This window comes from Verticillium nonalfalfae (genome assembly GCF_003724135.2).
Source record: "Verticillium nonalfalfae strain VnAa140/NRRL 66861 chromosome Unknown scaffold_27, whole genome shotgun sequence".
NCBI classification, from domain to species: domain Eukaryota; kingdom Fungi; phylum Ascomycota; class Sordariomycetes; order Glomerellales; family Plectosphaerellaceae; genus Verticillium; species Verticillium nonalfalfae.
Genome location: NW_021167252.1, coordinates 127175 through 138667, shown reverse-complemented (window position 1 = coordinate 138667; position 11493 = coordinate 127175). Strand labels below are relative to the sequence as shown.

Here is an 11493-nt window from a genome sequence, read left to right as displayed (position 1 = left end):
CCATGGCATCTTCCTCGTCGACTTTGCCTTCAAATGATACCTTGAAAAAGATACATTCTTCGTAGATGGAAAGGCATTCTGAGGGCACCTAGCCCCAAGCTTGGCTCAAGCACAAAGCCAGGATGGGGTCCTTGGATTGGGCCATGACTATTGTGCCAGGACTGCGAGTGTTCATCACCGCAACAGCACGGAGGCACATCGACCCAACTCCGGTCAAACATATTTGGATCCGACTTTGTAATGCCAAGGCTAGATGACTTGTGATTTCCTGATCTCCTCCATGCGAGATGCGAGATTGTGCGCGCCGAGGCTAGTCTCCAAAGCAAACTTTTGAAAATGGTCCTGTCCCAACGCCCCAAAGGCTGTTCCATGAGCCTCAATGCTTTTCTTGCCCCCTCCCGATTCGTAACCGTACAACGTACACGCCGTATCCTCATGGCTGCGTTGGACAAACTGTCCGCTCTTATCCCTTTTCTTTTCACTCCTCGTCTTCGTGATTTTGTGCGAGCATAAACGATCTTTTGGTTTAACGCAGGCGCCTGGCCTCGCGCTCGGACTCGAGGAGGCAGAGGATGTCGTCCTCACGGACTAGATGAGCATGTTAGCATAGCTGGGGGTGGCGGCGATAGACAGGATGGAGGCTTGAGGGGCTGCGTACCGGGACCTTTGACGTTGCGAATGATGGAACGGGTTTGATCGTCCATGAACTCGACGCGAACCTGTGTGACACCACCACGAGAGCCTGGCGCCCGGGTCAGCCTGGAGTTTTTTTTTCCCTTTTGGTCGCAGTTTCGTCGTGGGGTTTGTCGAGTCCTTTGACGCCTGCTCAAGGGCACATACCGGTTCGGCCAAGGACACGAGTGACCTTGACGAGCTTGACGGGAACCTTGGAGGAGTCCATTGCGCAAGTTATGGAGGAATTGTGCTTCGGCGGGCGAGGAGCGGTATTCTAGTGATATCAGCGGACTACTGAGTGGTGTTCAGTGAACTTGGCCTGGGTGTGACGGAACAGTAGCTTAGGTAAGCCTAGACAGAGTCCAGCTAAAACCACATTCAGATGGGCAGAAGTAATGTAGAGAGACTGCCCCCATCCGCATGCTATATAAACTCTTCGCAAACTAGGTAGTGCTTGAGTCAAGACAAGTACTAGTATTGAGCAGTAATCCCTGTGAAATTGGCGTTGTTTCCTCAAAATTGATTGGACTCGATCTCATCGAGAGGTGCCCTTCTGTCAAACTTCGACAAGGATTCCATCAAAACTGTGAGCAGGCTGATCATCTGTCCGGCTTATGCTTCCTGGCTCTCTAGCTGTCTGATGTGGTCCTGCGTGGCGGCCAAATATTATGACACTGAGTAATTCTGGCCTGTCACTGTCTTGTTGTCTCATAAGCTGACAGCCTTTCATTTAACTTTGTCGTGATGCCTACATATACCTACCTTACCTAGGTAGCTTGGGTACCTTACCTCGTGTGCTCGGGTCATTGGCCGTCCAGCTTCAGTAGTGTTCTGCACGTGGTAAGGTGACATAATCATACTGGCAGGCCCGCGCTTATGTCATCCGACAAGGCTGAAGACCAGAGCGGCTAGCGGCCTTATCACCTTAGGCACCTGAAGCAACATGCCCAGAGTTTCGCTCTCAGCGGCTGACACGCCTCTTCGGCGACGTGGGCCACAATGTCAGAGGAAGGGTCGTCGGAGGATTCCTGGCCCCCACATGCAAGATGGTGCGTTCTGGAACGCTGTTGTCGATTATGCCATTATGATTTAATAGAGGGCGAGAAGATATGTTTCGGCAAGCATCGACCCCCAGACCTATCGACGGTTCAAGACTTGCTAATGTTGCCTCTCCCGTAGCGCTTGACCCTGCTGCTGACGCAGTGTCGTGCACATTCGAGTTTGAAAATCGAGGCCAACATTGTCTTGACAAGGAGAAAGATATTGAATTCCACCTCAGATTCGGATCGGTTCAGTGCGGCATCTGTGATGAACATTCGACCACATTTTGCCTCCATCTCGATTGTCGCCCCTTAATGCGCTCCGATACTAGTTGCTCGTGCTTCGCCGCCAGTAAACATGCCTTCTTGCCGCCGCAAATTGAGCAGAGGCGTCGCTCTCACTATATCCAGAACGCCCTTGCCGCAAATCTGTGTCGATCTGATATAGCGCCGAAGCTTCCACCCGAGATTTGGCGTTTGATTGCTGGGTACATGACCCGCTATTGCGCCGCTATCACGACGCAAGAACTTGAACGTGTTTATCCGAAGGTCATAGATCACGAGCTCGACCTACAACGACCAATATACGCATCATATCTCAAGATCGACGGGAATATTTACGTTCGTGATCTGCTCCATGCAGCACCGACTATCAATTCTGGCACACAGACATGCCTTTACATGCCATCGAGTATATTGTCAAAACCACTCCATACCGATATATATATAGCTCAAGATCATTTGGGCATACGCCGAATCGTTTTTCTTGCATCAACAGATCGCAAGATCTGGTGTGACAACCAAAACTTGGTTCCGGGAGTCTGGTGGCGAAAGCTTACTGATGTTAACACTTTCGCGACCATTCATATTCAGGGCGATGTGAGTCACATGATGTCAAGGCTTTCCCCTTGTTGTTTACGTTGGCTCCGTTGATTGATACGAAACAATACACAGGGTCTCAAGGTGAGACAGGTCGAAGGCCCATCGGAGCAAGCACTACGTGACCCCCTCGGGCAACTGCTCTGGCAAGCTCCTTTGGCATCCTCTCCTGGACTGGTCTCGATTGTGACTCTCGAGAGTCCGACCCCTTGGCCAAGTCGCCGTCGCATGAAGTTTTTTGAATGCAACCACCCTGATGCTGCTGGCTACCTGGTAACATGCACCGGCTTTGAGGTTTACGATATCGCTGTCCACAAGCGAGACGAGAAACCGCATGTGAACCTCTGCGATGATATGCCTTATCGACGTCTGCACTGGATGTACATGCCACTAGACGTGGGAGAGCACATTACGCATATCTCGCGACAGCTCGACCATGATGGCGAGTTTCGGATGGTACGCACTGGCCTTACGGTATGGCATGTCCAGAGACCAGCTGCAAAAGATACTTGCTGATATGATTCCAGTTTACCACTAATAAAGGGCGTAACACAGTGTTCGGTGCTTATGCCACACAAGCCGACGAGGTCTTCAAGATGCCACGCAACATGACCAGGGTTTACTTCAATTGGTGGGACAACCCAGGCGTGCACGCAGGTCTCGAATACATCGCCCTTGAACCAACAGCTCAACACAAAGAAGCCAATCACTATGAAGCCCCGGAGCTTCCAATTGCCCTCGGCGTGCACTGCCGCAAGCCACTTTTTCACGCATGGACGCGAACAGCATGCTCTTTGGATGAAGTATCTGCAATCCAGCCTTGCGTCCAACGCACCGCGCTCTTCGTTCGTGTCACCGGGATGATGGTAAGCTACACGAACGGGCATCGCGAATGTGTTGGACAGTTTCGGCCAGATTGGGCAGCTGAATGGGTTCCCTTAAGTGAAAGAAATACACTCTTCCTTCGCTATGCCCGGGTTTCTCGAGGAATACCTATCATCACTGCGGTCTCATCGCAAGCACCATGCGAAACCAACAGTATTGGTTGGAAGGGTGTTCTGCTGTCTGGCATTCTAGAGTGGTGGTTCGCCGGTGGTCACCCGGCCTTATACCATAATGGCAAGGATATTGAGGTGCATGAAGTACCAAGCCAGTAGCGATGTAAGTGTGGAGGATGAACTACGGTCAGACATCATGCACAGGGGGTGAAGTTATTGACTTCGCGGACGAAGGAGTGGCGAAGACTGCTGTTTGAAAGAGCCCATGGCTCTGCTTCAGTGCTCTAATCGAGTGCTTTTCCACCGCCCCATTACGGAAGTTACTATACATCTGAAAGAAGACATTATTCTGCAAGGTAGAGAACGCAGGCCACGATGTAGACCCGGGAGGCCTGTCCATGACGAACGGGTTGAGGTTGAAGACGTTGTCTGGAATGAAGTCGCGAAGGCACGTGATGTGGTTTGCTGGTAGGTGCGTCGGCGCACGATCAACCCCTCAGGCTTTGTACCTCTCCCAGTTACAGTGGGCTTAGGTCGTTGCTGCGCCTGCAAGCTACAGCATGGTGCACTGACCAGCGATATTGACCTTTCAGTCGCCTCTCAACACCAGGACGCCGGGACTGGCATCTGGGGGCTCCACGAGAACCATTAGGCACCCAAGGCGAACGATCTCGCAGCCTCGGCGACGTCGTAACAAACATCACGTCTCATCGCTCGAGCGTGCATGTCTTTCCTTCTGAACTCGTCATGGCAATAAGTCGAAACGATGCCTGCCTCTACCCCAGAAACCCACCCCTACGACCTTCCAAAATTACGCGTCTCATTCACGCCAGAAGTATGCAGGGGCGAGGAAGAGACCAATAATGTACAACTTCTAACAATGCGGATTAGGATGACACGCGATTCCTCTCGCAAGAGGACAACGTACCAGGTTGTTCATGGTCCTCCCTGTTCATCTTGTTGTGCTGACCAGAGATAGAATACTTTGCTGTCCAGTTTTGCCCGTATCAGCCAGTCGACGCAGATCCAGTATTCGCCGCTGTCAGCAAGAAGCACGTGAGTGCAACCTGAAGTCTCTTTTTTTCGCGATGGACCCGGGTGGTGTCATGTGCTGAACAGTGAGCAGGTTCTTCTGTGCCGGTTGACGGCCAACGACGACACCCAACCATATACCATCATCAAGGTCATTCGCGATGACGATGTGCGTGCCCGTGAATCCATGGGCCCTCCCTCCACTGACTCGACAGGCTGATTCTCGAAATTACACCTGCACTTGGTCGCAGGACAAGGAGACAGGCAAGCCATACCTGTGCCTCAGTGGTGAGGATGCCAAAATCAAGATTTACGATGTCACCGAGGGCACGCTCGTCAACGTGAGTTGCTTCCTTGAGAGCATTCGACGATTCAAAGCTCACTTCAAACAGGTTCTAGTTGGCCATGGAGGCGTGAGTACCCTTTAGGCCATGGAGTCAAGACAGGATCTCACTGTCACAGGATATCAACGACATGGTCACTTCGCCGATCAACCCTCTCGTCATTGCAACTGCTTCAGATGACACGACCATCCGCATCTGGAGTTTAGACCCCGACCATAAGGACATGCCATGCCGCTGTATCCTGGGTGGCGAAGGTCATCAATGGAGTTTGCTGACTCTGGTATGAGCGCCGAAGTCTTGTTTGTATGTAGGCCAACCCACTGACAAGCACGGTGCTAGGCGTTCCACGACAGCGGACGTTACATGCTCTCCGCGGGGCATGATCAGATTGTGAATCTAGTAAGTTTGCAACGGCTACCGCTAGGCCTTTACGGCCTCTTTGAACTGTGTGCTGACAACCTATCAGTGGACGCTGCCAGATCTTCCTACGGGAACCATCCAGCAACCTTTAGAAGTCCACTATCCTCACTTCTCCACGAATGAAGTCCATAGCGGTGTCGTCGACTGGTATGTCGACCCCAGCACGGAAGAAACCAAAGCTGACCTTGCAGCGTCGCCTTCTTCGGCGACTGGATCCTCTCTCGTGCCTGCCATGACGATATCATTGCACTCTGGCGTATCGAAGGCTTCTCTTCCAACGACCCACCGCCTCCTCCTGAGTCGGCCCCTACTACCATAAACCCTGAGATGCTGACGCGGTCCGCCTTCACCAAAGACTCGCCTGACCAGCACGCCTCCCATTCCCAGTACACCCGCCTCCTCACCTTCTTCACGCCCGGATCTGGTAACATGTTCTTCATGCGCTTCAAGCTCCACCATATGCCCGGCCACCACCCAGTGCTCGCGTTCTGCAATGCTAATAGCAAGATATTCTTCTGGGACCTGGCCCGCATCACGAGCTACCACGACTGGACTCGAGGACTCATACGCGCCAACGGCGACCGAGCCCTCATGCCCGAACGCCCGGCCTGGCTGACACCCATTGTGCATCGCGCCAGACCGGAGGGTAAACAGAAGCCTGAGCTTACGGTTCGCGAGCGTAAGGCTGCCGACGCGCCACCCAAAGGTATCGAGCTCATCCCTGGCATGGCCGAGTTGTACAGCAAGGAGACGCTGCAGTCGTGGGACGGAAAGTACAATGCCGGCGACCCGCACACACCGCTGCAGGCCCATCGTGTCGAGTCGATCGGCGTCAAGGGGTTTGTTGGACGGTACGCGGCATGGAGTCCCAGTGGCGAGTGGTGTGTGGTCGTTGGTAGCATCAACCTCGGCCTCATCCTGCAGCGGTGGGCGCCGGCGTGAGGCTTGCCGTAGCAAGAGGGTTTGAGAGTGTTCATCCCGGAGTCTCGAATACTTATTTCTCTTCATTGTGTGCAACGTCCTTTTGTGATATCCGCCTTCGATGGCGCTGGGATGGTGATCTTGCAGGCTGCGAAAACTACCCACCAACCCTGTGATCCCGAATCGGTAGCGATGCAAAGGTCGGCCTGGTGGAGCCCTCGCTACCTTCGCGGTCCATGTCGAGGGCTCCGTGCATCGCGTGGTCGAGCTTTCCGCCTAGCTGCTCCATTGTGCGGAAGAACTTCATGGCTATCTCGCCTTCAGCCAACTTTTTGGCTTCGGCTTCTTGCCGGTCTTCCGGACGAGGGCAGTCCGCCGGCACAAGCAGGTCGGCGATGTACAGCGAGACGATCCCGCGCAGCCGCTGCAGCTCGGGGCTTCGCGAGAACGGCAGACTGTCCAGTAACTTGTCCATGCGCGAGGCGAGATCGCGCATCCCGTCAAGGGTCTTGGCACGGATCTCGTCTCGCGCCTGGCGCATTCGCTTTTCGCGGGCGTCCACCAACGCATCGAGCCCGCGAGGCCTGCCTCTGGAACTGTCGTCCGGGTGGAATGGGTCTCTGTCTTCCGAGTCGAATTCATCGCCAGCCTCCTCATTGTACATGTCCATATCCGGGTCCGTCTCCCATCTCTCCGCGTCGGCACCTAGGTCGTCCAGTGCAGCGGTGTGTTGGGCGTGCATCTGGCTGATCTCGTAGCTGACCTGCGCCGGCCAGAACTGCAGGGCCGAAGCTGCCTTTCTCGCGCCGAGATGGTGGGGGTAATTCCGAATGAGGCCCTGAAAGTATTCCTTGACCTGCGGCACATTGGAGATCGGATAACGGTGCTGCTGCTTCTTGCGGCGCCGCTCTCGGGACATGTCACTGTCGTCCGTCGGCGCCCAAGCCGCGTTCTCCTCCGACACAGGCTCGCGCATGAGGATCTCAGCACCAAGTTCCCAGTAATGATTGCGCCGAATATCGACCGGCTTTCCAGAGACATGAGAGCGCATGAGAAGGCCAAAGGCGCGCTTGGCGGCGAGGATGTCGCCACGGGCGAGGAAGACGGCGATAGAGCGAGCCAAGGGCTGAAGAGCGGCCCGCTCCGCTGCATACGACTGGGGTTTGGGGAGGGACGATTCGTGCCCTGATTCGGCTTCTGTCTCGAAATCGGTCTCGGCGCGGGAATCCTCTGCGTCTGTGTCTGTATCGGCAACAGGGGCGGTGGAGGGGGCTTTCCACCGGCGAGGCTTTTGTCGTCTCCTGGTGTCGCGATACGGACGATGAGGAAATCCAGGCTGCAGAAGTGATGGCAGTCGATCATTTTCGGTGAGACCGGCGGCCAGTAGTTGCTTCAGATTGCCGGGAGTGTGACTGAGGGGGTTGATGATAGCGTCTGGGAGGCGGGTGACGACAGGAGGGCTGCTGTTAGGGGATGAGGGCAAGCTGGCGGTTCTCTTGCGTTTCCGATGGGCGCTTGAAGATTCCATGGTGATTGGATGCGAGATTTCAGGAGTGCAAGGTCAAAAAATGCGTTTGACGTACTCGCCTTGCCGACACTGGCAAGGACATGGGCCAGGCAGGCAGATCCCTAAGAGAAGTAGGTAGTTGACGATTTGATGGCGTGACTGGGATTACTGCTGCCGTGGGTATGGAGCTGGCGGCCTAGACAACGCAATAAACAACGGCTGACATCCCAAAATCATTTCATTTGACCAGAGAAAACACAGCTTCCCGGGCTGGCGTACAGTTGCCGACGTGAACAGCAGTGTTGATGAGTTGAAGATTCAGGCGATGATTTTGAGAGGGTGGATATATCAGGAGGCCATGGGTGTGTCTTTAGCAACATATCGAGTGTGCCAGAGTGGTGTGTCGGGAAAAGCCACAGTTTAGCCGCCACTTGTGGTGTGGGGCATTCCCAACGACATGGATGAACACCATGTATCTTGGACCTTGTGCATCCATTGCTTCTGTCTTATCATCCATCCATTACAAATTACATATATCGAGGGCTCGCTCTTTGTGGCTTCATAGACCGCTTGTGTTATTGATATCAAAGTATCCCTTAGGTGGCCCCACGCGGTCGTTCTCATCCACCGTCGCGATGGGCGACACTAGAAATGACAAGGCGTTCAAGTATCGCCAGGAGATCAGTCAGGTAGGCACCCCACGCACCCTGTTCGTCAATTCTGTACCACCGCAAATGCGCCTGTACTATGTTCCCTGGAGGCATTGGGAGTGAGCCTTCGAATGCGCGTCGTGCCGTTAGTGGGTTGATCAGGAGATCACTCAGCGCAGTGTGTCTGGCCGCTTGCTTCGACTCTGTCCTTGTGTCCTCCCCGGTATCACTAGGTGATCCATGACATGCCAGGATCAAGAGGTGGTATAGTGAGAAATGCCAACGTCGATATGTGGCCCAATCACTGCTGCGGCAACGAAGCGGTTTGTTGTGAGTTGGACTGCCAAATAGAGGATGCTTGTCACGAGAAGGCCCTTCACAAGTCACGTCGAAAGTCGAGCAACAGTATTCAGGTCGGATATTTGTCGCTGCCTAAACCATTCATCGACGCCTATTCGAAGCACCTGCCGCTGTTGACTTCACACTCGGGGGGCCTACCATTCAAAATGGCCATGCCGAACAGGGATACGCATGCCGTCAGCTCGACAACGCCGACTAACACCAACAACACCAACAACTACCACTTTCCGGTGGCTTGTCACCAGGCCAAGCGGATATCTTGGACATTGGCCGTCAAAATTCTCACGTCCCTAACCGGGGACAGCCCCTCGTCAGCCCACGCTGACCTGGACGCTGATCCATTTCAACGACGTCTTCTTTAAACACCTCTAGAACCAACTCTTCGCTCCACAAACGAGTGTTAAAAACGGTTGAAGGGTTGTACTCTCATTGAAGGATCATAGAATTTCCTCGCAGAAGTCCGACAGTCACCATGAGTGGCATATCCAACCAAGGCCTGATCGACTTACCCGCAGACGCGACGCCTAGGCCTGGCCCGAACCACCCCAATCCGCGGCCTGGATCCTCAAGAGGGAAGCGCAAAGGTCGCCCTCGTGATGCCAGGACTCTGGCCCTGGCACGTAGTCAGGTGCAGCACGGAGCAGGCGAATTGTTCCAGACAGCATTTGACGATACGGTCGGCGCTTGCTTCCACTCTGGCTTCCAGTCAATCGACAACGTCGCGGTGTCAACAGACGGCCCTCCACCTAGCGACTTGAGCACAGAGCCTCAGGAGCTTACACTGGTCTATCATGACATGCGAATCCACTTGAACGACATTTCTTTCTCGTCTGACGACTCGTTCTTGTTTGATGAAGAAACGGCTGAGGATTTCCGAGTGCGGCTTACTGACGTATTCCAACAGATGATGTACGTCTCTGGCGAGACTGCTGAGCCTTCTGTCGAGACAACAAATATAATAGAGGGCATCGTGCGTGAGCAAGTCGTCGAGCTAGTAAGTCATCATTAACACGCAGCAGGTTCAAGGTTCAACATTAACTGTCCCAGCTCAAACAATGCACTGACCAGGCGGCCCGCCGTGGATCTCGGTCTATCAATATCAACGACTTGATCTTCCAGATCCGCCACGACACCGCAAAAGTCTCTCGTCTCCGTACCTTCCTCTCGTGGAAAGACGTTCGCAAGAACGTCAAGGACTCCGACGACAAGGGTGGAGACGCCGACCTCGGCGCCGGCGAAGATCCCGTCGGCGGCGTTGCAGCCGGCGGCCCGGTGGATGATGCCGCAAAGAAGAACAAGAAGGCCAAGGTCGGACTTCCCTGGGAGCCGTCATCGTTCTACCCTGTCGACGTACCCGAGCGTGACGACGAGGAAGACGAGGAAGAGGAAGAGATGAACTTTATCACTCTTCAGCGCCTGCGTAAGGCTGATGAACGCACGAAAGCCATGACAAAGGAAGAGTACGTTACATGGTCCGAGTATCGACAGGCGTCGTTCACATACCGCAAGGGCAAGCGGTTTCGCGAGTGGGCCGGCTTCGGCATCGTGACGGATAGCAAGCCGTCGGACGATATTGTAGACATTCTCGGCTTTCTGACGTTTGAGATGGTGCAGACGCTCACGGAGGGAGCGCTCAAGGTCAAGGAGCAGGAGGATCTCGTCAAGGCGCAGAGCGGTGGCGGCGGCGGAGTCGACGGCGAGGGCGCATCGAAGAAGCGCAAGGCGCAGCAAGGTCTCTTTGATCCGCCCAGCGAGGGAAAGACGCCCATTGAGCCGCGACACGTCCAGGAGGCGTTCCGACGGCTTCAGCAGCGGCCCAAGAAGATCAGGGCCATGCTCAACGGCTCAAGGCTGCCGATACACACCACTCTCAACATTGTGAGTTGGCCAATCTGTTCAACCTTGGTGACCCACGTTGACTGACCATTTGCAGATCTGAAGACAGTGGCGGACCGGTTTGGTTCGGGCGTTTGGGCTTGGTTCAGTCTGGTTTGTACAGAGGGGAGATACCCACGGCCCTTGTATAGGGATTAGCGTTATTCGTTCAACGTTGGCTGATGAAGGTGGTGGTTGCTCGATGAGAGGTCAGGCTAGGCTTGTGCGACTTTGGATGGGGAAAGCAACTTGCACCATTCTATTTATGCTTGATTTGGGATATGCTCCAGGGATCGAGTCGCGATGCAACGGTTTCACTTGAACAAGTTCATCTCTAGACTCATCGAGTTTGGGCGTCTAACTAGTCCAGTTTCTATTTTGAGCCAAGCCACAGGTAAGGCTACTGCTCTCCTCAGGTCTCTCTGCCTACAGTCGAGCCATCCATTGCTCCACTTGGCGCCGCCAAAAGTGGCAGCCTGAGACTCTCCTGCTAGATCAGCCATCTATAGACAGCTCTGTTCAAGGTGGTCAAGGCAGCACGTGTGATTTCGTCGTTCTGAAGACCCCAGCCGCGGGCACTGTGGGTTTTGCTGGTTCTGTGCACAAGTCCATGCCGCTGCCAGCTCGGCTTCCGTAGCCGACTCAAGGCCGTTGGCCTCGAGGCTTGGCGCGGCGATCGGCATCCGTGCCGTGCTGTACGTTTCCGCCGCATGCATGACAGGTATCGCGGGTTCAGACGGAACTTGACATGGACCCAATCGGACGCCTTTGTGTAGTTTGATCAACTCATGG

The 11493-nt window shown here is 54.4% G+C and overlaps 4 protein-coding genes across 4 annotated transcripts; 2 read left to right on the top strand and 2 right to left on the bottom strand.

Moving 5' to 3' along the window:
* Positions 1-526: 526 nt before the first annotated feature.
* RPS28A_1 (40S ribosomal protein S28) lies at positions 527-901 on the bottom strand (the record flags this gene model as incomplete). Its single annotated transcript, XM_028638878.1, has 3 exons — positions 527-588; positions 659-742; positions 841-901. The coding sequence occupies 3 exons, from the start codon at positions 899-901 to the stop codon at positions 527-529; spliced, it is 207 nt and encodes a 68-aa protein (XP_028496601.1).
* Positions 902-4358: 3457 nt separating this feature from the next.
* Positions 4359-6330, top strand: D7B24_004711 (uncharacterized protein; the record flags this gene model as incomplete). Its single annotated transcript, XM_028638877.1, has 10 exons — positions 4359-4427; positions 4484-4523; positions 4572-4648; positions 4719-4793; positions 4876-4965; positions 5017-5037; positions 5087-5248; positions 5308-5367; positions 5435-5535; positions 5580-6330. The coding sequence occupies 10 exons, from the start codon at positions 4359-4361 to the stop codon at positions 6328-6330; spliced, it is 1446 nt and encodes a 481-aa protein (XP_028496600.1).
* Positions 6331-6466: 136 nt separating this feature from the next.
* Positions 6467-7837, bottom strand: D7B24_004710 (uncharacterized protein; the record flags this gene model as incomplete). Its single annotated transcript, XM_028638876.1, has 1 exon — positions 6467-7837. The coding sequence occupies one exon, from the start codon at positions 7835-7837 to the stop codon at positions 6467-6469; it is 1371 nt and encodes a 456-aa protein (XP_028496599.1).
* A 1461-nt stretch (positions 7838-9298) lies between these two features.
* On the top strand, positions 9299-10765 carry SPT3_2 (Transcription initiation protein spt3; the record flags this gene model as incomplete). The annotated part of the gene is made up of 3 exons (XM_028638875.1): positions 9299-9820; positions 9874-10704; positions 10760-10765. 3 exons carry the CDS (start codon positions 9299-9301, stop codon positions 10763-10765), a joined length of 1359 nt encoding a protein of 452 aa, XP_028496598.1.
* Positions 10766-11493: the final 728 nt, after the last annotated feature.